Genomic DNA, 24,896 nt, shown 5'->3' with positions numbered 1-24,896 from the left:
GGGGGGAGGGGGGGTGTAATATGCAGAGCCCAGAACAATGGTGCCAAGCTCCTGGTTGGGATCTCTAGACATTACTGTAATATGAATAATGCATTATAATAAAGCTCTGTTTATAAACATCGGCACATCTAGCTGAGCAAACTGCATCTTCATTTATGTGCCTAACTCCTCATTTTAGGCAAGTAGGAGCTGAATGAAGTGCCTAAATATAGCACCAAATTATATAAGTATATAGACTGCCCCTTTTGAAGGAGTGAGATGCACACTGGACATGGGGGTTCTGGTAGCACATTAAACCTCCAGAGAAGAAACAAGGCTCATAATAATTTAAGTGAAAAACTCTGTAAGTGTGAACTTCTCTGCATCTTTCCTGTTTGACATGTGCCGTTTTTATGTGAAATTCAGCTTGTCACTTTTTATATTTAGCATTTTTTATATGCAGAAATCTCTGCAGTATCTGATCTGTTTTACACCCCCAGAATACACTGAAAATGAGGTCTTTATTTCTCATGGAAACAGTTATGCTAAATTAAAAGTCTGCAGGCTAGAAGTGAAAAACTCATCTCATTATTGTCTCTCACTGTCCTCAGACCCATAGATATACACACATTCCAGTTGCTTCCACAACTCACCTAACCAAAAGAAAGGTTTGACATTTGCGGCTCCAATAAAATCTACCCCAGATTTAATGAGGGTGTTTGTTGTGGAAGTGTCAGACCGGAGCATTTTGAAGCTAAGTAGGTTTGTTCTATGAACTCTCGTGTGTGCCAGAACTCAGAACACTTGATTCTGGGTCACAGCTCTTTCCTAGCAGAGATAATGTCGTAGTTCTGGGAACAAACCAAATGGCTTGGGAATGCTTGTGGAAGTGAGTTATTTGCCTTAGAGGCTATTTTAGTCATGAAAATATAATTTCAGATGGACTGCTGAGTTTGCGTTTCTTAGATAAGTACTTCGCAGTACTTCTGACTGAACTGTTAGCTTTTTAGTAATTCTTTTATACAACAACAACAACTAGAATTTTGCTGTTGTCTGACAGGAATTGATGGCCCGGCTGCTTTTCAAGATGAGGTTAAGGAGATAGGAAGCCAAATTCAGATTCTTACAGTTGGACAGTCTAACCATGATGAGGATGATGGAGAGATGACAGCTAGTGGCCAGCAACAAAGCAAGCAGGACCTTAGAGCAACAATGCAGAAAAAGGGTAAGTAACCAAAACTATCTGCTTGTATTACTTATTCTGTTCTGTATCTTGACGCTTTGTTCCATTCTCAAACTAAGAGACTTTATGATCCTTCGTACTTTCCCTTTAAGTCTCTACTGCCAGAAGAAAGCACCATTCTTTCAGTACTCAATATTTTCTCCATAATAGTAATGAAGTTCTCCATTGGCCTGGGGAGCAAGGGACTCCTACACAGCTTTGCCATACCGCAGTGTAGCACTGCTGTCGAGAGAGGAGGCAGATGTTAAAGTTCATGCCTATGAGTTAACAATCTGAATTGTAAGACACTGGAACATATGTTAATGCTGAAAAAAAGGATTTCAAGCACTTGAACTTAAACTTGAAGGCAAACTATCTAAGTTTTGGTTTATCGATTCTGTTCCGCTAATATATTCCTATTGTAGGTTCATGTTCATCAAGGTGACAATGACAGCTGTATTTTGTGTACTACTGTACCGCATTACACTTTGTGCCTGTTCTTGGCAGCAATCCTCTCAACTGTTCAGGAGTTTTTTTTCAAGGACAGCTGCAGTTTGGAATGAAATGACTGTGTGCGTGCGCATGCATATGTGTGCACACGCATGTGCATGCATGTTTGTGTGTGTGTGCGCTCTTTTTCTTTAGCAGCATTACTTTTCATCAAACTCTGGCATCAGGAGGAAAGAAATCTTGACATTTTCACAATGCTTTATTTTTTTTTCTGAAGCCATCTGCTTTAAAGGCTTGGCTTCTGCAGTGTGCAGCCTTTGAAGTTAAGATAGTTTGAGCCAGAACTCTTCTGCAGACAGAAACCAGGGCTTTAAAAATATACTCTGATTCTACAAAGAGCAAAATGTGTGTGGAAACTTGATTGATGCAGAATAGACTATTCTTACCTAAATGCTAGTTTCTTTTCATACAGCAGTCTCACTGAGATTCATTTTCTCAAAAGCTTCACACTGCAGATATGAACAACTCTGCCTGCAATGAGCAGGTTTTCTCCAAATGTGAAATTTCCTGAGTATTTTGATCCAGAGGATTCATAGATTCATAGATTCATAGATGTTAGGGTCGGAAGGGACCTCAACAGATCATCGAGTCCGACCCCCTGCATAAGCAACTCTAACTGTGAAGAAGTTCTTCCTAATGTCCAATCTAAATCTGCTCTCTGCTAGCTTGTGGCCATTATTTCTTGTAACACCTGGGGGCGCCTTGGTGAATAAATACTCACCAATTCCCTTCTGTGCCCCCGTGATGAACTTATAGGCAGCCACAAGGTCGCCTCTCAACCTTCTCTTGCGGAGGCTGAATAGATCCAGTTTCTCTAGTCTCTCCTCGTAAGGCTTGGTCTGTAGGCCCTTAACCATACGAGTGGCCCTTCTCTGGACCCTCTCCAGGTTATCCGCATCCCTCTTGAAGCGCGGCGCCCAGAATTGCACGCAGTACTCCAACTGCGGTCTGACCAGCGCCCGACAGAGGGGAAGTATCACCTCCTTGGATCTATTCGTCATGCATCTGCTGATGCACGATAAAGTGCCATTGGCTTTTTTGATGGCTTCGTCACACTGCCGACTCATGTTCATCTTGGAGTCCACTAGGACTCCAAGATCCCTTTCCACTTCCGTGCCACCCAGCAGGTCATTCCCTAGGCGGTAGGTGTGCTGGACATTTTTCCTCCCTAGGTGCAGCACTTTGCATTTCTCCTTGTTGAACTGCATTCTGTTGTTTTCTGCCCACATGTCCAACCTGTCCAGATCTGCTTGCAGCTGTTCCCTGCCCTCCGGCGTGTCCACTTCTCCCCATAGCTTTGTGTCATCTGCAAACTTGGACAGAGTACATTTCACTCCCTCGTCCAAGTCACTGATGAAGACATTAAAGAGTATCGGTCCAAGGACCGAACCCTGTGGGACCCCACTTCCCACACCCTTCCAGGTTGAAACCGACCCATCCACCATGACTCTCTGGGTGCGGCCCTCCAGCCAATTCGCAACCCACCGGACTGTGTAGTCATCCAAGTCACAGCCTCTTAACTTGTTCACCAGTATGGGGTGGGATACCGTATCGAAGGCCTTCCTGAAGTCTAAGTATACAACATCCACCCCTCCTCCTGTGTCCAGGCGTTTCGTAACCTGGTCATAAAAAGAAACTAGATTGGACATCAAGATGACTAACAAGTTCTGACCCATGTGGTAATTGTCACTTAAAGTGAGGCTCAGAATATTTATTTTCCCAGTATGTGACTCACTAAAGCTGGTTATTGTAAAAATTATAAGTAGACTTTTCAGTTTGGTCAAACCAATGGGTGTTATTTTTGGAGGGTAGTCTATTTTCTTTTGTCTTCCAGGGTAAAATAAGTTTATAAAATGCATTTTTGCTTTCACCAAACCTGGGTGAATTTTCCTAATTTGATTTTAGGGTGGTGTCTGAATTGTAAACTTAAATGTATTTCTCATGTGTTCTGAATGTACTCTTGATCAGAATAGTAACCCTGCTCAAACAGGCACACTTGGGGCACGGTACCAGTTTGTGTGAGGGTATGTATTTGAATGAGGGTGCTCTGCGGTTTCGTGACTCTTGTGCTATCAGTGCAATGTGCTAAGGAGGGTATTAGGAAGGGTCTCAACAAATGGAGGTTCCATGGTGTATACCTGTTAGAGGGGCGGTATGATGCGCTGTGGAGTGAGTTAGCAGCTTTTCAGACAGATTTTCCAACCCATGGGTGTCCCTAAATCCCTGACAACATTTATTTAGGGTTGGAGCTTTCATGTAGAGGCCCAGTGCTTTTGCATTGCTTCCAGGACACCTTTGTTGCCATGTCACCATGGGTTTACAGAACCATACTGCTGTGGGTATTTTGAGAACAGTTATTCACATACCATCTTCATTCTGTACAAGTTTGGGTAGGGGAAAGGCGTGCTTAAGGGAATGCTGATGGATGGGCCTGGAAGGAAAAAGCTATGTTGATTGTTGCTAAAATTGCTTGGCCCTGATTTGAACCCGTCTGCTGTTTGACATAACTATGTGGCAAGAGTCCCCTATTAACAGATGCATATCTGCTCCCCAGAGAGCATCAAGCAAGTCTGTTTCAATTATGATATGATAGGTTTTAGAATACATTAGTGTATAGAGAATAATCTCCTTGTAAGAAAATGCCAAATGTTATATTTGATTTCCCCATATTCCACAAGGTGCCAGAACTAGAATCATTCTCTTCCTAGGGGAAATATTCTGCCATTTGATTTCAGCAGCCGTAATGTATAGAATTCCTTCTTGGCGAGTGAGTCACTTGAACAAAGACACGCTTCCTCCTGTTGTAGGAAAAAAAAAGATCTGGAAAGCTAACACCTTTGTTCTTTCCCTTGCCAGATTCATTAATGTCATTGGAACAATTTGGAATGTAGTAGTCTGAAAAGTCTTAACTCTTCACTGCTGGGTAGAAATAAATTTGCAGCTATTTTGAGATTTAGGACAGCAGTAGATTTTGTTCTCTGAGATCAAACCTGAAACAGGAGTTATTTAAATCACTCCTTATAGAAGATGCTCAGAGCCAGCTTCTCAGATAGTGGCACAAATTACACCAGCAAAATTTGAAGAGTGTACAATAGATATAAATACAGAATACAATTCTTTATGCTTATGTGTTTTTAATGTATTTCAATACATGCTTTTATGCACAATCACCAATTTGGGATGTGGAAAGTGTTCTGAACACATAAAGCTGTGATATAATTTGGATGCCAGCGTTTGAAAAATTGGGTCATGTTAAGTAGTTTTTAATGTTTGTAATGGGAATCAAAGAAGGCCCGTTAACAATACTCTGCGTGGGTCAGTCCCTGTTCATGAATGGTGAAAGGTAATGGGTCTAGATCTTCAAGCTTTTGAGTAGTCACTTTGGTTCCCCTACATACAGCATAGTGTTGGAGGCTCTTTGACTCCATCTTGTATTGTTTGTTTTCCAAGCAGGGGAGTTGAACCAGTGGGTTGAGGGAACCACACCTGTTGTACATCCTTACACATTGTTTAGTATTTTTCAGGAATACTTCAGCCATATACACCCACTTTTATCTCTGTGCATTATTTCTTTGTGCAACTTAACCCTGGCGTCAACATTAACTAAAGGCATTTACAATAATGTCACAATAAAATAAAGAAAGTAAATACATTAAAAAGACTCTGGCATGCCATATTACTGCGTGTCAAAATTCAAATGCAAGAAAATTGCCAGGAGTTGTTCAGCTTGTAGTATATGTCTGTTTGGTTTGGTTTTGGTTTGGTTTGGATTGGTTTGGTTTCGTTCAGTTCAGTCTTTGACTGTTGTAAAATAAGTATTTTTTAAGTGTAATAAACATTCTCTCTTAAGAGAAACATTCCCATCAAATTAGTGTGCATCTATAAATTACATCTGTGCATGCCAAATCTCAGAAGTGGGCCAAAGACTCACTGTGAAGGACATGCACAAAATGTTCAGGAAGTTTTACAACCCAGCAATTTGGCATGAATAATGCATTCTGGAACCTTAGTTTCACAATTCAGCTCCTCCTGATTTAATTCAAAATACTAAGAGGGAAGTGACAACAGGCTTCAGCTGATGTAAGTCATTTTTTTTTCAAAGTGTGCCGTTTCTTTCTTTATAAAACTAGTTGAAAGTTATGGCAGCATAGATGTGGCCCCATCCAGCAAGCCCTTACTCTCATGATGAATCCTGTTGACACGTAAGAATTATTCACGATTATGGGTTTGCAGAATGAAGCCCATGGATTTTTTCCTTTCCCAGATCCCCATGCAAATACATCCTGGTCCACTTCCACCTCCCAGTCCAGTCTTGTGGCCCTGGATCATGCTCCAGGTAAGTACAAAAGGAAAAAGTTCACTTTGCCCCTACTTCTCAGCTACAAGGACTTAAGTTACCATTTGTCCTATTTATGCTTCTGTATTTGATTTAACAATACTGGAAAGTCTGAATCAAAACTAGGGAGGAAAAAAATACAGCACATTGTCATCTATCTAACAACTGTAACTTATGCCTTGGACCAAAAGAGAAAAACAGCTTCACCTTCATAAAACTCTTGGAAAACTAAGTCTGGTAGACTTCCCAGCAACTGCTTAGCAATACCTCCTGCTTCCAAGCCTAACTTGGTCTTCAAGTTCCATAATCTCATTGGTCTGGTGGTTGGGCTGTCCCAGAACTAATTAAAACTAATAACATGACATACATAAATGCTAAGAAGGAACCCCTCTGTCCTGGGCTTATTTCTTTATTTTTGCCAAAAGCAAACATGCATGACTACAGAGCCTGATTTTATAGAGGTCATCATTTACTTATATAATATAATAATGTCATCTCTGCAGACATAGTGTGCAGATATATATATGTATAATTGTATATGTATGTGTGTATACACACACACACACTCACACATATACATATAATATATGGTCATATTATACATAATGTATGTAATACATACACATATTATATATCTAATATGTACAGAGGTTTTTAAGGTTTGCATGTAGTTGAAAGGAGCTGCACACAGGTCCAGTTGCAAAAGTAGGGATGTATGGCATGTTTAAGACATAAGATTGGACTTGAGAGATATGGACTAAATTCCTGGCTTCTTGTATGACGTTGGGTAAATCACATCATCTCTCTAGAACAGATAATGATACTTCGTTTCTATCCATGACTTTGTGTTTTGTGTATTTAAACTGTCAGCTGCTTATGCCAGATTGTGTCTCATACCATGTGTTGGTAAAGTGTCTAGAATGCTGGGGTCCTGCCTCTGCTTGCAGCAAAAGCATACATAACAAGAGTTTGTACTGTGTACTTGAGCAGACAGTTTTAATACATTTCTGTTTTATATAGATTTGGCTCCTTGCTCCTTAGGTATTTCCAGCAGCATGAATTTTGATGAAGAAGAAGATGAAGAGGATGAAGACAGTTCAAGTTCCTCCCAGTTAAACAGTAACACCCGGCCTGGTTCTGCAACAAGCAAAAAATCGAACAAGGTGAGGAGACTGCGATGCAGTTGCAGTGTTGCCTATTGATTAATAGGGATGGCCTGGTTTCCAGGTCAGAAAACCAGGGTTGCTAACATGGACAAAAGCCTCTTGAGGGTGATTTGATGCAGTGCATCACAGGGCTTATAGAAGTTACAAGAAAAGGATGAATGAGAAAGGGGCTTCTGAAAGCAAGAAATAGGAATGGATAAAAAGGTTCAGCCTAAAAGTAAGAGGTAATTTAATTGACAAGTCAAGTCAGGTATTTTCAGAAATAGAAATATAGCTAATATTGCTGAACTTGAATGAAGAGGCAGAAAAATAGGTAAATATCAAATTGTTCGAATATAGATAGATAGATAGATAGAATTTCTAGTTCATCCATTTAATTAAAAATATTGTTTGTGTACCATGGGGGGAACATAATTATGTATGCAGTAGCATATACAATTTGATAGATAGATAGATAGATGGCTGCATTGTTTTCTTGCTCTGTACTTGTCACTGCTCCTGTTATTGGTACGCCAAGGTAAGTTACAATTTTAAAAAGTTTACACTTTATAAATCAAAAACATTGGCCAAACCCTCAGACACTTCTGACGGTTGCTGAAACTGCTTTCTGCTCTCTGTTCTTTGATGAGCAGTGGGTAGAGTATTCTCATGTCTCTGCTGGCATTCCCAGCCTTTCCTCCAGTGTATTCCATGCCTGTACAGAATTCCCTTTTCCTTTCACCAAACTAAAAACATCCACTATCATCAAATACAAACTGGAGGGAGTTTGGATCTAGGGATTTGAATTGGAGTTTGTTTAGTGCTGGTTATGACTCCAAGGCCAGGTACAGACATTACACTTTTACTGGGATAAGTGATCAGAAACTGGTAACAGAACAGAAGTTTGGCACACACAGACTGGTTTAAAAAAGGCAGAACCCAGTCTAGGATTTGCTTCCCCCACCACCACAGGGCGAATGTGTGTTCTGTTTGCTATGGGTCTAAATTACACCGCTTGCAGAACACCACACATAACTTAGACTGATTCCGCCTCGGGCTTTCTGAATATCCGTACCTGGCCTGAATCTCCAGTTGCATCTACTCTAGTGATTCCCAACATTTTTGGACTCAAATTACCCCTCACTGGAGACCAGGCATCTCTCCATAACTTTTGTAAATTGATTTTAAAATCTAATTTACATATTACAGTGCTTGAGAGGGGCTACACAGTGGGGTGAGGTACGGGCTAGGCAGGGACGAGCCTGCCCTTACCTGCTTATCTTCTCACACCTCACTTTTCTCCTCACACTTCATGGTCCCCTTCAAAGAATCTCCTAGCACCCCAGGGTGTCATTGCTCTCTGATTAAGAATCACTGAGCTACTCTTTTTCCTAATTGATCCTCTATACGGGCACAGCTGGCATTAAAGCCTTCTGCATGAGCTTCACATGAGCTACGAGCTCTCACCCATGAAACAAGTGGAGATTTCTACCTGAGCAGCTGTATTCAAATCCCACCCATTTGTGGCTGGGCAGGAGACAGTGTGGCCTGTTTTTGTTTGAAGTGACTTCTATTGTTTTTTTCTTTCTTTTTTTGCGGTTTTTTTTTAACCTTTTTTTTCCTATTTTCCGTCTTCCTTTTGTAACTGTGAAGGAAACATGAGGAAACCTCAGGGTAAACTCTGTTACTCTTTCAGGAAGCAGCCTCAGCACCCAGCCCTTCCACAAATGAAGCTGTCATAGATGTCGATGATCTGGAAGAATTTGCTGTCAGACCCGCTCCTCAGGGCGTCACAGTCAAATGCCGAATCACAAGAGACAAGAAGGGAATGGATCGAGGAATGTACCCCACTTATTACCTCCACTTGGAAAGGGAGGACGGTAAAAAGGTCATAGAATATATTTAAATGGCATACCAGTTGCACCTGAATTTAATATGATAAAATGTGCTTTCAGGACTTGTACCCAGAAAGTATAATTATAGACCTTCTTTGACTAAAAGCTTGGTCCTATGCAGTGTAAATCAAACTAAACAATGTTATCACCACAATCCATTTACTTTCCTCTTCTTTATCTTACTACGTGGCCATAAAAGAGTCCTTTCTTGGCAGCTTAACATAATAGTTAACAATTGGGTTCTTTGCCCTGTATGACCTGAAGGGCATCTGTTTTCAGTTCCCTTGGAGAAACCAGTACAAGCTAGAATTAAACATTTAACAAAGTGTACTGGGTTTAATTATTTAAGCCATAAATAATGGATTGAGGAGCTGAGCAGTCAGTGTCCCTTTCTGGTTTTTACCCATTTTTGCTAATCCTCTGGTGACCTTCTGTATCTTTGCTGACAACGGTGAACCACAGAAGCATTGCCCATGGTTTCTTTTACTGGGGACAGAGTGGTGTGGGTCAGGCTGTCTTTGATATTCCAGAATGTGACATTTTATGACTTCCTTAGGTATTTCTATTAGCTGGAAGGAAACGAAAGAAGAGCAAAACCTCTAATTACCTCATCTCCATAGACCCAACTGACCTGTCTCGTGGTGGAGAGAGTTTCATTGGAAAACTAAGGTAAACATATAAGCACCCAAAATACGTGGCCAGAAGATGAAATTTATTTTCTTAGCAGAATAGTCAGTTTATCTGAAACTAAATTTCCTACAAATTACTTAAACCTCCTAATTACAGTCTTGGTGTACCATGTGACTCCAGTCTATGCATAACATTTTCAATTTATGTTAGTGACTTAGCAACGTAAGACCTGTGTTCAAAGGTGATTTTAGGCACTGAGGGCCAGAGTGTCAAAGGAATTTTAGCATCTAATAATGTACAGAAATGCCTAATGCATTAATTCTCAATCAGGGTGCCACGGGGCCATGGGCTGTTGCAAGAACCTTTTAAAAGTGCCATGAGGTGCCTCTCAATATTAGCATTAAATGTGCAATCACCTACACATTATTCCTAAGATAAATCCATAGCATTTTCTAAAGGGAGTCTTGAGTATAATGAGGCTCAGAACCACTGGCCTAACGGGATTTTCAAAAATGCCTAAGCAGGGTAAAGGTTTGATTCCTACTGATTTAAATGCTTTTGAAAGTCCGCCCTTACACACTTTTGAGTTTTCTTGTCTTTTTCCCTTTCGTAAAGATACTAAGTAGTGTTATTTATAAGAGGAAGTATATATACTTTTCTTCTCCACTCCGCCCACATCTGACACACAGACTGTAAGTTCCTAGGCACAGTGACCATATTATATGCTTGTACGGTACTTAGCACACCAGAACCCAAGTTTCTGTAAGTGTTTTGTGCTTAGAACCCAAGTGTCTAAGAGCATCACAAAACACGTACAGAATAATATGATGATAAGTTCAAAGTTTATTGCCACGCACATTTTATGACCTCCATTTAAAGAAAAATGGAGGGAAATTAATGTTGTTAAAATCTTTTCACGTATATGCAAATATATATAGAAAATTTATGTCTATATATGAAAGTTGTTGTCTGATAGCACTAGTGGCTAAAAAAAGTAACTATGGCTTTATTATATTTGATGAGTTTTTATTGTGCTCTTGTACTTTGATTAAGAGACGTCATGACAGTTCTGCAAGCTTAGTGTGATAATATGGACCTTCACTATACCACACTTTTTTTGCTATAGCTTACCTCCCAAGGCATAGTCACCAACTTTTATTTTTTCTGGGAGGGGCCTAAGATGATGGATACATGGAAAGTTTTACACATTTCAGGTGACAACCCTCTTCTCGAGGTGGGCCAAGGAAGTTGGGCCCCAGCATACTCAGCACCTCTGTCCCAAGAGTACATGATGATTTGGAAATTCATATTACCTCTTTACTTGCAGTTAATATGTCTGTTTTTTCATGGTTTTATGACCATTTGAGACTTTGATATGATAATGAATTAGATAGGTTGGACTCTGTTGTTGACAAAGGTAATATGTCTTCCTGGTTTTTTGATAGATCAAATCTTATGGGAACTAAGTTTACAGTATATGACAGTGGCGTAAATCCAATGAAAACAACATCAAGCCTAGAAGCAAGTAACCTGCGTCAGGAGCTAGCTGCTATTTGTTATGTAAGTACTGCTCATAGGCAAAATATGCAAGAAAAAGAAATTAGTTTTCAAAATAATTCTCTCCATTACATTAAACTGGTACAAGATAACATATACAGGCTACCCCCGTTTAATGCTCTTTTGTTTAGTGCTATTTCTCTATAACACTCATTTTAAATTGATACCTGATTTCACTCAGTGCTCAGTGAGTTTCATTATTACACTCATGGTCGCCATCTTGGGTCATTAAAAACACTTGCGGTCACCATCTTTGATTGTCAGATACTTTTGGTTTCACTTAACGCTCATTTTGCTTAACGCTTGGTTTTTCAGGAACCAATTAAGAGTGCTAAGCAGGGGTTGCCTGTAATCTCTGAGCTATTCCATCTCCCAGTTTCAAACTGCCTCTCAGGGAAGCCATGAGGAAACAAAGGAAAGATACTTTCTGCACATGCATGCCACATCTCCAGTCAAGTTGCCTGATGTCTTAACCTTACCTCTGGTCAGATGACCTCAGAGTTCTTATATGGTGGGATAGGGGGGGAGAAGGGTAGAATGCTTTATAAAGCTTCAAAAAGTGCAGCATAGACACAAGGCAAAGTATAGTTTTAAAATATTCAAATTGAGACATTGCACCATTTACATAAAATCACAGGCTATTTAAACATCATCATTAAGCCCACGAATGCTGCACTGTAGACTTCGGAGTTATCTTCCATATGTATAAAACTAGTGCAATTGAATTCAAGTAGTGGATATGATTCTGGAGAATGGGGCTTAAACAAATTGACACATTGCTCACATGCCTATATCTGGAGTAGTGTATTTAAGTATACAAGAAAAAATGTTCAGTTGATCTTTCTGTATTCAGAAAGAATGTGTAGATCTGCAAGTGTTCTATTTAACCCAGGGCAAAAGGAAATTTTGTTTTTATTTATTAATGACCATGCCTGTTAAAATGAAGATCGTCAACAGCAGCTGCGGCATAAATGCAGGATAGTAAAACACCACACAGCATGTTCCCCAAATGTCTTTTTCCTGAAGTAACATTTTTCATTTCAGTCTTATGCAAAACATGGAATCAACATCTGGTCTAAGATGTCAAAAGCACCCCTGTGCACTCAGCTCCCTCTAGGCTCATCCGATCAAGTACCCATCTGGAGACATTTGTACTGAATCATCTCTGCAGGTCTTGTTATACAAATGAAGTCAAAAGCTGGCAACAGCTTGTTAATTGTGGGGTAAATGTGCTGAAATCCCTTGTGAAGCTCCTCACCAGGGTAGGACCCAGGGCTAAAGTAAAACCAAGGACTGAGTTTATCTGAGCACACTTAGGCAGTTGTATTCTCATCAAAGAGAACCATAGCATGACGGCAGAATACTTGATTAATAAATCTGCAGCAGCACCCAATGGCTGATTTCAGAATAGCTGTGCTTTTGAAACTGAATCTGAAGTACGACAAGAATGAGACTTAGGGTAGGTCATTAGCTATATTCTTTGCTGCAAGCCAGTAGCACACAGGTTGTAGCACATAATTTAGTCTGCAGCAGATTCTGTAAACTGATAGCAGAGTTAATAAGAAATGGTTTTATCCAGCCTTGTTCAATGAAAAGACTCTCGCCAAGAGAGCATTCCTTAGGCCCTGAATCCCTTGTACAGAGAGGTAGCTACTATAACTTCATGTTTAATTTTAGGGAAAGTTTGGGCTTTGTATGTAAATCAAAAACAAATCTTATTCTACACAGTATATGTGAGGAAGTCACTGTTGTGTGGCGAATGTCCAGAAAGGAAGAGGGTGAAACCATGAAAATCTAGTAGATACTGCCTGTTTCCCAAATTAGAGTTTGTATTCAAGCATCTAGGGCATGTAGTAAGTGGATTTTATGATGGTTGTTATTACAATGCAGTACTTGTGATTTAATTAATATATATTGTGTTTTAAAACCAGGGGTAAAAACGAGTTCCTGTATGTGAGTCACCATTACAGTATCTCCCAGGAGCAGTTTAGTAGTTGGGCAAGGACAGATGATCTGTCACACAGAGGGGGCCATATGCTCACCTGGTGAAAATCATGATAGCTCTGTACTAGTCAATGAAGCTATAGTAATCTGTGCAAACTGAGTGCCTGGCTCAGATTCTAAATTTTAGCTCCTGTGCACCAGTACAAATCAGCATTGTGTTAAAGCATTGAGTTACACTGGTGTGAAATCAAAATTTTACCAAGTTCCCCAGGTATTGTTGTCCACAGCCCTGCATTTACGCATGAAAATATTTAATATGCGGAAAACATTTGCAAAAATTGTGTGCGTTTGTGGGGGGTGGGGGTGGTAGTGATAGAACAGATAAGGAAAATTCAGTTTAGATGAAGCTTGTTCTGGCTTTATTTAAGCTCCTTTTGCCTCCCTGTTTTCTGTATTCATATATGCTATATTTATGTAGGACAGAATTTTCATGTGGCAACTTGATTTTTGGCAAAATGATGACATCCAATTGATAAACACTTTCATAAATCCTTTAATGGTGTAATCATTGACTGGTATAATTTACCCTGTAAAATCAATTCATTCCTCCCCTTCTATTCCCTTTCCATTTAGCAGACATATTAGTTAAATTTTTTATAACTAATTCTAAAGAATATATATCTGAAATTTTAGAGAGATAATACTGCTTGTTAGGAGTGAAATGATAAAGAATGGGTATTAACTGAGAGCTTTAACAAAGTCTCGAACCAAAGCAATGTCTCAATGGTTTGCATATAAAGCAACTGCAACTTGCTGAGAAATGCTCAAGAGAACCACAACTGTCAATAGTTAGTGAAATAAGCACAAGTTTCTTCTCAAAAGTTGGCTCTTGCACTGTTATTTAAGTTCTCTCTTGCTCACATATGCTGTCAACAATCGCTGTAATTTGGGTCTCAGTCTAAATATTGGGTGTAAATTGGCAGTTGCAAAGATGCCATTGGTTGTCTGGCAAAGACAATGTCATACATATTTTAAATAATTAAGAAGTTTTCCATGACTAAATGTTTTATTGGAGACATAACTCTCAACTGCTTCTGTACAGGATTTCAATGGGAGTCATCCTGCATAGCTGAAACATTTTTGAAGGCCTGCTGAAATTGTAGGCCAAATTCCATGGACTGTTTATAGCAATACTCGGAGGTTTAGAGAATGACATAGATGTTATCTGCACAAGGAAATTGTATGCTAAACTGTCAAAAATATCTAGTGATAGGGCATGCCATAGTTTGTTATGCCCAATTAGACACATCTTACATGTTTTTGGGTTATGGTCAGAAAATCATGCCTCTTCCAAGTGACTCCAATACTCCAACATAGCTCTCTGGGGGGAGTGCCTTTGGAAGGAATTTTTCCCCCCTCTAGTATGGTGGCATGACCAAAACACTTCCTCTCCCATAGATAGACTTCATTTTGCTTATTACCTAAGGAAAAAAACACATATGTGGGGTAGGATTATTAGGTGTGCCCAACATTTGATCTTAAGGTAGCACTTGCCATTGACATAGATGGGAGCAGTGATATGCCTACACGGAGTGCTAGGCCAACATCTTTCTTACAGTTCTTTCAGTAGGGTTGGGCATTTGACTGAACAAATAATGTTTCATCAATTGACTGGTCAAATATCAGTCAAAAATTGTTAAACATTGCCAAGGGGTCCAAATAATACACAGAAAAAGCACAAATTTTCTGTTAAGAAATGTGTTAAAAACTATTAAGAAATCACATTTCTGTCAAGAAAACTACAAAAAATGTAGGGTTTTTTGTAAAATTGCCATAATCTTTCATCAGTCAAAAATATACAATAAATTGAGTGGTCAATTGACAATATTTGACCAGTCAATTGATTAGCTTGCCAACCCTACCTTTCAGTGAAGGCAGAAGAAGGTGATAATAGAGGGAGAAGAAAATAAGACCTCTTTGCCTATCCCATTTTTTAGGTACACAAGGGTTCTAAGGCCCTTGACAGATGTTATATTTCTCATGCAATTAACATGTTAATTGCATGAAAAAATTGCTATATGCCACACATGCAAGAAATGTATTGTGCAATGAAACCTTTAATGGGAATCATCTTTGTGCCTTGTTTGTAGCCTGTTTTAATTTTAAAGCGTGTAGCCTGTTTTAATTTGAGATATAGGTGGCAAGGAGCCTGAGATCAAGGAGCCATTCCCCATCTCATGCTCCCCACATGGCAGCATGTTATTCCAGATAGAAGACTGCTCCCTGCATAATTCTCAAGCAGCAGGTAGCTGTGTCCTGGACTTGGGGGCTGCCTCCTCTCCCATCTTACCAGTCAGGGGCACAGCTGGGACATAGCCACTCTTTGCCTGTTGAAAGGTATGCCATGCAGCATGATATTGGGAAACTGGTTCCTGATGCTGGGGTGTGTAATGCACCTTTAAAAATTCAGATGCCAGCAGTTGCGTAATTGGGTCCTGACAAGTTTTACCCCAGAGCCCAAAAATCACACAGTCATGCAATTAAATTAACATTGGCCTGCTCAAATCCCCAGATAGCTGGAGGATTGGTCATCTTCCTCTTTGCTGCTTTTTTGTAACTCAGTCTTAAGGGTAAGATCCACTTTTGTTACAAAAGTAGATGCATTAATGGATATTAAAGGACATGAACAAGGTGGAGTAAAATCACTCTTAGGTGCCTAAGTCCACATAGACACTTGATGGGTGGAGAAGAATCTGGACCCTGGGCTTTCTGGTTGGTGGTAATTGAGAGAGTACTGCAGTAGTGGACACTTATAAGAACCTGGTCAGATAGCAAAATTACATTTTTTAGAAGAACTTACCCATATTTTCCAGCATAGAACATGTCACCAAATAAGACAACTTGTTTTTGAAAGGGAGAATGAAGAAAAAGAAAATCAACCCTTGAAAATGCCAGTATGTATGGTATTTTTGCAAGAAAATGCAGGCAGCTGCAGTAGGATAGAAGGAAATATCCGTGGCTGCTCTGTTAACCCTCTGGCTGCAAGACAGGGTAGGTGCTGATGACTGAGCCAAACTAGCTGGCCCCTCTTCTGGACCAGAGCTGAATGGGCAGCCAGCAGTACCTGTCAGATTAGCTGAAGGCTCTCCCAGCTCATGTGGAAGGCCTGGGCAATTCGGCTCCAGCAGGACTGGGCCCTCAGCTGACCTGGCAGGCAGTGCTGGCTGCTCACCTGGCTCAAAGAGTGGCTGAGCAGTTTGGCTCCTGCAGAATCAGGCTCTTTGCTCCCCACATTTCCTCACTTAAAACACGCAACATAATTTTCAGTAGCTAAATTTTGGGAAAAGGGGTATTATGTGTTGTATTTGAGTTAGTATGGTATGCATTGCATGGGCATTTAATTGGTGCCAGTGTGCTTTCTCTCTCCCCGCAGTCCCTGCCTTTGATTTCATGATAGCATATTTGTTTATTTTAGCATTCTCATTTCTAAGCCTGACATTTCTGAGACCTTTACAAATCAAAGCAATACTGACAGATGCTTACATTGGCAGCTCTTCCTCTTTTGCTTTTGTGCTGGCTGTAGACTAAAATGAGTCTGGGTGGCTGTTACATCTTTCATTCTCATTAAAATATGTGACTGAATGTAGTGAGTATGAAGTTATAACTAATTTTACTGTGGTACATAACAGTATTCAAGCAGTTTGGTATTTCACATTTGTCTTTAACAATCAATTTTTACCTGCATTAATGTGCTCGGTAAGCGCTTCTAGAAGCTTTGTCACAAAGGACTTTATATTGCAAACCGTTCACTTTCAATTTTTTTGTTGCCAGAACTTTAAAACAAAGATAGTGTGTTTTACAGCCCTGCTGCATGCAGAAAATTCATCTAGTTTTTGAGTGACTTAACATATGAATTTTGCATGCTGCTGCTTTGCCAAAGAAGGTAGTTCCCAAGGCCAAACATGTATTGAGCATTACAAATATTTTTCTAATGTATTTTTTAGGAAACAAATGTCTTGGGCTTCAAAGGACCTCGCAAAATGAGTGTGATCATACCAGGCATGAATATGGACCATGAAAGAGTTTCTATCAGGCCACGAAACGTAAGTCCCAGTGTCTGTCAATAATAATAGTTATTTGAAGGAATTCTCTGAGACTGGGTTTCTCACGGAGAGTACTAAACAGCAGTATGTATGTGTGATATGTACAGGAACATGAAACGCTTCTCGCAAGATGGCAGAACAAAAATACAGAGAGCGTCATTGAACTGCACAACAAGACTCCAGTCTGGAATGATGACACCCAGTCTTATGTTTTAAATTTCCATGGTCGAGTCACACAAGCCTCAGTGAAAAACTTCCAAATTATTCACGATAATGATCGTAAGTACAGATCATCAAATTGGAACCTTAGACATATCAATTGTTTTGTCTACAAACTGTCAGTGATTTTGTCCAGACCCTTATTACCTAAGTGAATCATGGAAAAGCCTCTTCATTCATGTATTTGTTTGTTTGTTTGTTTGTTTTTAACTGTGGGCCCTTGTTCACTGCTCCTCTGTCTTGTCTTCATCTATATTGGTGCAAAGTAGGGCAAAACACTCCTATGGAGATCTGATAGTTTCTTACAGATCTGTTAGTGCAGCATCTGAAGTGCAAGAGAAGCTTTAATACACCTTTCCACCCTCTAGATTGTAAACTGCTGTGGAAGCTAATTTGATCTCACAGTTGCACTGTAGCAGCGCTGTGGGCTGCACTAAGGTATGCTAAGGACCTGTTGGAGTAATATAGGGATGAGAATTTCATGCTTATATAGGCAAATTGCTAGCAGCCTGCTATGTTGTTTCTCTTTAAAGATCCCATTAGTTATCCATGTAAAATTGTAAAGGAAATCCCACTTGAGTCTCAGTATTTGAGCCCTCACTCCAGCTGCCCTCATATGAGCTGAAGCCACTGCAGTCAATTCAACTGCTTCCATGAGTTACTGCTGCATTATTTGCTCCAGAGCCACATTTTGCTTTAGTTTTTGGGCTGCAGGATGGCACTGAGCGCATATTTATTTAGGAGTGGCTGTAGCAAAAGTTAACGTTTTGTCAATTTTTATGACTTTTATTACAGCTGACTATATAGTCATGCAGTTTGGCCGTGTGGCTGAGGATGTATTCACCATGGACTACAACTATCCAATGTGTGCACTACAAGCATTTGCCATTGCTCTCTCCAGCTTTGACAGCAAACTGGCTTGTGAATAAACAAGAGTGGTAAAGTATTCACACAGCTGAAGCAGTATGCCACAAAGGGAAAACAGGATTCCAAGTACTTGCTGGTGACATTTGGGGTTCATGCTAAAAAGGCCAGGGAAAGTACATTTTTGGAAGGACCATGGGATTGTTGTGAAGAAAAATTATGTGAATCTTTTAAAAATTCAGGACATTCAGGAAATATTGGGGGTTTTTTCTGTTTATATATTTTTCTGGAAGTGGCATCAAGTTTCTGTAAATAGAAGTCCATTCTAACATTCTCAGTTATGTTATGGAGATGTGCCATGATGTACTGTACCTTGGCTCATGTAGCACCATTAGAAGTGGTGTGTCTTTTTCTAAATCCAGAAAGCTATCTCAAAAAAAGAAAAAAAAATTGTTTTTACATTTAAGAAGCATTTGGAGGCTGTAATCATACCTCAAGATTAATTTATTCCATTGAATACTTTGAGCTTCACATCACCCAACATAGAAGAAAGATCACCAAAAAAGATGCACTTTTTGAATTTGCAAGGATCTCATGTAGTACAAAGCCAAGTCTGAGAGTAGAAAGCCTGTGCTGGACTGAACTTGATTTGTTACTATTTATGTAAAGGGGCATGGTGAATTGTAATTACAGTTGGGGAAAAAAGAAAAGTAGAAAGCACAAAATAATGTTGCACAAGTCACTTGAATTTTAAGGAATCATTTCATGTTTTAACATCTTCATGCTTTTAATTTCTGTCTCAAATATAAATGTATTGGAATTACAGAAAATGAGTGTAAGCCTGAATACCAGCAGAACACAACTTTAAACTCAGTTTGGCATGTTGGATGTTGGAAACTATATTCTTCTATCACTGTAGCAGTTCAGATGCATATTTTGTGTCAAGTGATATACATAGTTGGATAAAGGTCTCTTCCCAGAGATGCATCATTTTAAACCAGTTGTTCATTTGGCAGAGGAAGGAAGTGCAAATATTATATTAAATCTGTTTGGCCTTTTGTGATTTTAAATTTTGCTGGTTGAGTTTTGTCAAACGTTCGGTGACAACCAATCTCCATATTTATTTCCCTTTGTAAGAATGCTTGAAACCTATTGAAACTGTATGTCACTTTATAATGTCAAAGTGCCAGCTACTGAGCAACATGCTTCTAGGCAGATATTGTGTACGTTATGTACAAAATAGGTACACGCAGGGTATTCAACTAGCTTAAAATAGCATTTTCTTCTGTTTCACCTTTTCTAATGGGTCTGGAATATATAAGCAAATTTTGTTCCAAAACATAAGCTCTGTGCACACGATTTTCTGGTATTTTAAACATTTCAAATTTCATCCAGGCAGAGACTTTAACTGTGAGCAATGCATAAACCCCCTTAAGAGTAATGGAGATTGAGTCTCTCCCTTCCTTTGTGCCATTCAAAAAATAGTACCCCAAACTGACACACAACTAATAGGATTTATATACAGTTCATCAAAAGAACATTAAAAATGTGAATAACATGTAAAAGAAACAGCCACATTTTATACTATGCTTATTACAAACCCTTTTCCTATCCTGTATAGCATCTCTACATTGCACAACCAAAGATTATATAATGAGAAAATGTGATCAAATCTGCTTGTCTCACAGCCTGCAGTCCTTTTATAACTTCAAGAGACAGGCCAGGAAGACAGGTTGTGCCATTTGGACAGTATGATTTCAACTAATAAAAGAAATACGTTTGATTCTGTGCATTTGCCTTCAGGTCTCCAAAAGTGGGGGCAAAGAAATTTCAGCAGACAAATGTACTTGCTGTGGGATTATTATATCTTGATATTCAGCTTTGTTTGAAAGCCTCAGCTTTGTTTTTTGGGAGGAAAGGGGGGGAAAGAGATGAAAAATAAAAAAAAATCAGCAACCCTTTTTAAATGTCAGTGAAGTTAATGGAAAAAAGCCTCCTGGTTTTTATAGTTGTTTGCTTGATGGGTCCAACTATCAGATACTTTGTTTAAATCACAGTTTTCCCTTTGTCTTTGTTTTTTTGGCCAACCCCCCCCTCCCCCCCCCCCAGTTTCTTATTATAGTATAAAATAAGAAACTATCTCCTAATTTAAGAGGAATGTACTGTCCATTCCTACAGTGGATGATAACGAGCCATTTCTTGCAGTTTTCATTACTCAGCACTTTGCTCATGTAAGACTACAGCAAATGGGTGCCTTATTCTCTGCATTTGTCAGTGAGTTCTATACCACCTGCCTCTTTCTCAGCCGCTGTCCATTATGTGACTCTGAATTTTAACAAATAAATGGCTTTTATGTCTGACTATGTCTAATGTTTACTTACTAGTTCTAGTGATAACTAGAGTCTGTGTCCAGCCCATTGCAAAGGTAGATTTCCCTTTTGTAGAACTTGGACTGACTTAGGCTTTGAAAACACTGAGCACATCTACACATTCATTAATGTGCCGTAGTTACTGTGCATTAAGTTTAGTACTTGGTTAGCCAAGTACTAAATCAATACGCAGTATCTTGTGCTGTTCCATAGTCACGCCAGTGCTTGGGTTTTTAGTGATGCTTATTGCACATTAGCCTATTACTACTGTGCAGTAGTGTATTTGCATGGTTTTTGCCCGGCACGCTACTGCACAGTGTTATTAGGCTACACACAGTTAGTGTCTTGTGTAGACGTGCCCACTGAATATTGGGAAATGTTGGAATTTAGGGCTTTAATCCTGGCCATCTCTAGTGAGTTGTATAGTCTTAGGAAATGGCATTTAGGACTCTTTTTTACCTCTGTCTGCAAATCCAGGTAGAAGAACATCCTCTCGTACAGTAGCATAATTAGTCATGCCACCTCCAGGAGCCTACTAAGAGGAGGTGAGCAAACAGCTGCTGCAGCCAGCCCACCCCTGCTGGCGCTGCCACCCAGGGTACAGACCCTGGCTGTTATGCCTATGCTGTTGTATTCCATGTCTTTAGCATACCAGGTTTGTTGAGTTACGCTGGAAAAAAAAACACATCACACTTAAAGACCCATATAGGAATAATACCAAACTTTGAAGGGACAAAAATGTTAAGGGAGACATTGTTTACCAGAAGAAGAATGCCTTATATATCCAAGGATTTTCATCATTCTGGGCACCTCAGTCAAGAAAGTAAAATTGCAAACATTAGGGGAAAACTGTTGAGACAACTACAGGCATGAGCACCACCACAGCCATTGACTGACTACTAGAGTAGTATGGTATGATAGTGAGGATTAAGTGCTAAGACCTTTCTGCTCTGTATAAACATTTAAACTGAGATTGTCAAAGGAGCCCAGGGGAGTGACGTGCCAATATCTCATTGAAATGTGGTGTCACTTTTTTTTTGTAGGAATTTCCTCTGCTGTCCTTATACAAAATCTTGACTCTTCACTGTTGACAAGCAAAGCACTATATTTTGTTCATCCTCCTGACTGTCAGCTTCTGCCCTTGAGGTGAATGCATATTTGTATTGTTTCAGTCATTGCATATTTTTATAGTTTGTGAAGTGTTTTGCAATGTTTCAGGGTGAAAGACTACTATATATGAGGATATTATGGCTCAACCTTTTCTCCCCAAATCTTGTCATCTCATTAAGTAGGCAGAATCTTTTGAAGCAAAGCTCAATATCTGGGGACTTCACAGGCCTTGAGAAACTAAGTCATACCCTGCACAATTAAAATACATTTTGATATGAGTAAATATTTTCAAAAAATCTTCCTCCCAAAATATCCTGTAGCACAGGTCTCTGCATTAGAATTGCTAATGCAAGAATGCTACTACTAGTAGCTTCTGGAATACTATCTTATCAACATTTAACAAAGACTAAACCTTGTCTTTTCAGTACAAAAATAGAAACAATATCAAGGCATATACTTCCTCTACTTGCTCCAATAACTATTTGGTTGGAAGTTGATTTTATGTTGTTTTAAATATTGATGATTTTGTCTTCTGCTGTGGACTTTGGCAGGGATATAGAGATATAGATATACACATGCACACGTGTGTGCGTGCGCGCGTGCGCATGTGTGTGTGTGAACAAAGTGACAAGCTAAATTAAAAGGTCACATTAAAGTGTAAAATATTTGTCTACAAGCAGAACAGGGAAGAGATATGCATACATACACATGCACACACACGTGGGTGTGTACACGTGCATATCCCTTTCCTGTTACAGTCTTATTGTGGATCCAAATTACAGTGCCAAGTTTTCTCTGTACAATACTGAACCAAAGCCCTGGATCCAATCCTCCTAGCCCATTACTAGCTTTTGATGGGTAAAATGGTGGAGAGTTTCAACCAGCATAGACATTGGGGGTAAGATTTAGGGAAGCATCTGGTGTTGACTCAATTCTGCTCTTGGTGAGAATCTTACCCTGTACATTCACTGCAAATTGAGGAGTTTGTAAGCAGTTTAACCCTTTGGCACAGAAAAGTTTGCTTAAATATTTCCACTATGTTCTCCTGCATCTGAACAGTTTTTTGTGATGTTTGTTTGTTATCCATTATTTGTTTTATGGAAGAGTCCAGGTTTCCCAATGAGGATGGGACTCCACTGAACTAGAGATATACATAGACATAGAAAGAGACAATCCCTGCCCTGAAGAAGTAACAATCTAGATTACTACCAATGCATTTAGTTTCTGATTATGTTAACAGGATGGGGTAGTCTTGTTTTCTGATCCTGGGAAGTGCTGATGGGCACAAGTAGTGCCAATGACATTTGAGGTTATCAGAAAGCGGGCTTGAATTTGCTGCGTCCAGACAAGCACAGACATTTGATTCCCCAGGGACAACTAGCAGCGGTACAAGGTGTGCCACTCTGGCACATGGCAAGTTACTGCGGGTGGGGTATGTTAGCCCCAGCAGCCTTACCTTAGGTCCTGGGGGCCAGGCAAGCTTCAGCCACAGCGCTCCTGCACCTGGGAGTTTGGCTGGCAGCCAGAGTGTGGCTCCAACCGGCCAGGCTCCGGTTTTGGGCAGCGCACACTGCCTCCAGATGTACCGCCCCACTTTTTTTCCACGCAGCTTATTTTGACCCTGGGATCTCCCAGGGTCAAAAAACCCAACCCCTGCACTGCAAGGTAGCAGCATGGGAAACACCTGAATGTGCAGTGTGTGGCACTACAGATAGGTCTGCACCACCACATGCCACGTGGCCAAGCTCGTTTGGATGCAACCAGTGGAACTCTCCGAAGGAGTCCGCCTCTGCTATCCCTTTGTACTAGCAAGGCCTAACACCTATATGGGTTTCTGTCTTGCTAAGAAAATACTTTGCACATTTTTAATTGGAAGTGAGTACCTTCCAGTAAAATATACCTCTTCTGACTATTTTGGATACCACACTTAAGAGAACAGCATGCACTGGATACTAATAGAAGGGGCTGATTCTCAAATTCTCATCAAGTATCCATGTAGGACACCTTTGCAGTTTTTAGGAAAAAAAATTGTTCTCCATTCTCCCATACATCTAATTTTGGCCTTCGCTTGAACTGCAAATTCTGAGTATGTGTGAGACACAGCGTGAATTTACCTCTAGCAAATCAGTATTAGTCAGCACAACCCTCTGCCATGCACTACTTAGGGAAGGTGCACTTTGTCTGTTTGCTTCTGCATGTATGAAAGCCCATTTTAGATTTCCTAAACTGTAGACACTTAAAAGAAACTTCTTTGTTGTCTTACTGACTGCTTTCATATCTTAGCTAGCTGATAAACAGGAAGAAAAAAAAAGATTTGCAAAATTACACATTTTTTCACCAGAATTTCAAAATATTTCACTGTTTCCTATGAACTAAAGCTCAGTAGCTGACACTCAGAAATACTCATATTTATTTGCATGCTGTGCACCACCAAATAAGGTAGGCATTTTGTCTTGGGAAGGTAGAATGAAGAAAAAATTTTTTTTTCTTTTAATCAAATACTCAGAATCAGTTTCCTTGTGTAAGATATACACCCCAATTTTTGGTCACTAATTTTTGGAGAAAAGGTGTCTGGTATGTAAATAAATAAGGTACGTATACATTGAAGGAATATGCATTAAAAAGTATTTCAATTATTGTGTTCTATTTAACTATGTAGAGGACCTAAATACTTTTTTTTAGATAAGTACATATTTGGTGAGCCTACATCCAGGTCCCTGTTCATTAAATTATTTTATATCAGTGGTGTAATTAAGAGGAATTTGATTAAATCTTGAGGAAAACTTTCTCCCTACTTTAGAATCTGGTTGACCAGTAACAAATGGAAAGGTGAGTTTTATGTAAAACTACAAGTTTTGTTGTATATGTTAAGTGCTTGTGCCACTTGGAAAACGAATCCATAGGTCAAAATTCCTATGTAAAATGGCTCCATAGAGTGACTTACTGGTTAAGGCACAAGACTGGGAATTGGGAGACCTACGTTTTAGTCTTACCATTACTCACTTTGTGATTT

The 24,896-nt window shown here is 39.6% G+C and overlaps 1 protein-coding gene across 4 annotated transcripts in view; it reads left to right on the top strand.

The window, feature by feature from the left end:
- The window catches only part of TUB (tubby bipartite transcription factor), a 320,112-nt gene extending 299,366 nt beyond the window's left edge, over positions 1 to 20,746 (top strand). For 3 of the 4 annotated variants that reach the window (XM_014517217.2, XM_025197422.1, XM_025197423.1), the window contains 9 exons: positions 1,040 to 1,204; positions 5,976 to 6,047; positions 7,089 to 7,210; positions 8,889 to 9,080; positions 9,644 to 9,756; positions 11,163 to 11,277; positions 17,223 to 17,321; positions 17,429 to 17,600; positions 18,336 to 20,746. In XM_014517217.2, coding sequence (XP_014372703.1) covers positions 1,040 to 1,204; positions 5,976 to 6,047; positions 7,089 to 7,210; positions 8,889 to 9,080; positions 9,644 to 9,756; positions 11,163 to 11,277; positions 17,223 to 17,321; positions 17,429 to 17,600; positions 18,336 to 18,469 — 1,184 coding nt within the window. In that variant the 3' untranslated portion in view covers positions 18,470 to 20,746. The remainder of the gene's footprint in view (positions 1 to 1,039; positions 1,205 to 5,975; positions 6,048 to 7,088; positions 7,211 to 8,888; positions 9,081 to 9,643; positions 9,757 to 11,162; positions 11,278 to 17,222; positions 17,322 to 17,428; positions 17,601 to 18,335) is intronic. The other variant, XM_014517218.2, reaches the window with a different exon arrangement.
- Positions 20,747 to 24,896: the final 4,150 nt, after the last annotated feature.

This window comes from Alligator sinensis, unplaced genomic scaffold, assembly GCF_000455745.1.
Source record: "Alligator sinensis unplaced genomic scaffold, ASM45574v1 scaffold502_1, whole genome shotgun sequence".
NCBI lineage: Eukaryota > Metazoa > Chordata > Crocodylia > Alligatoridae > Alligator > Alligator sinensis.
This window is presented reverse-complemented; position numbering and strand designations above follow the sequence as displayed.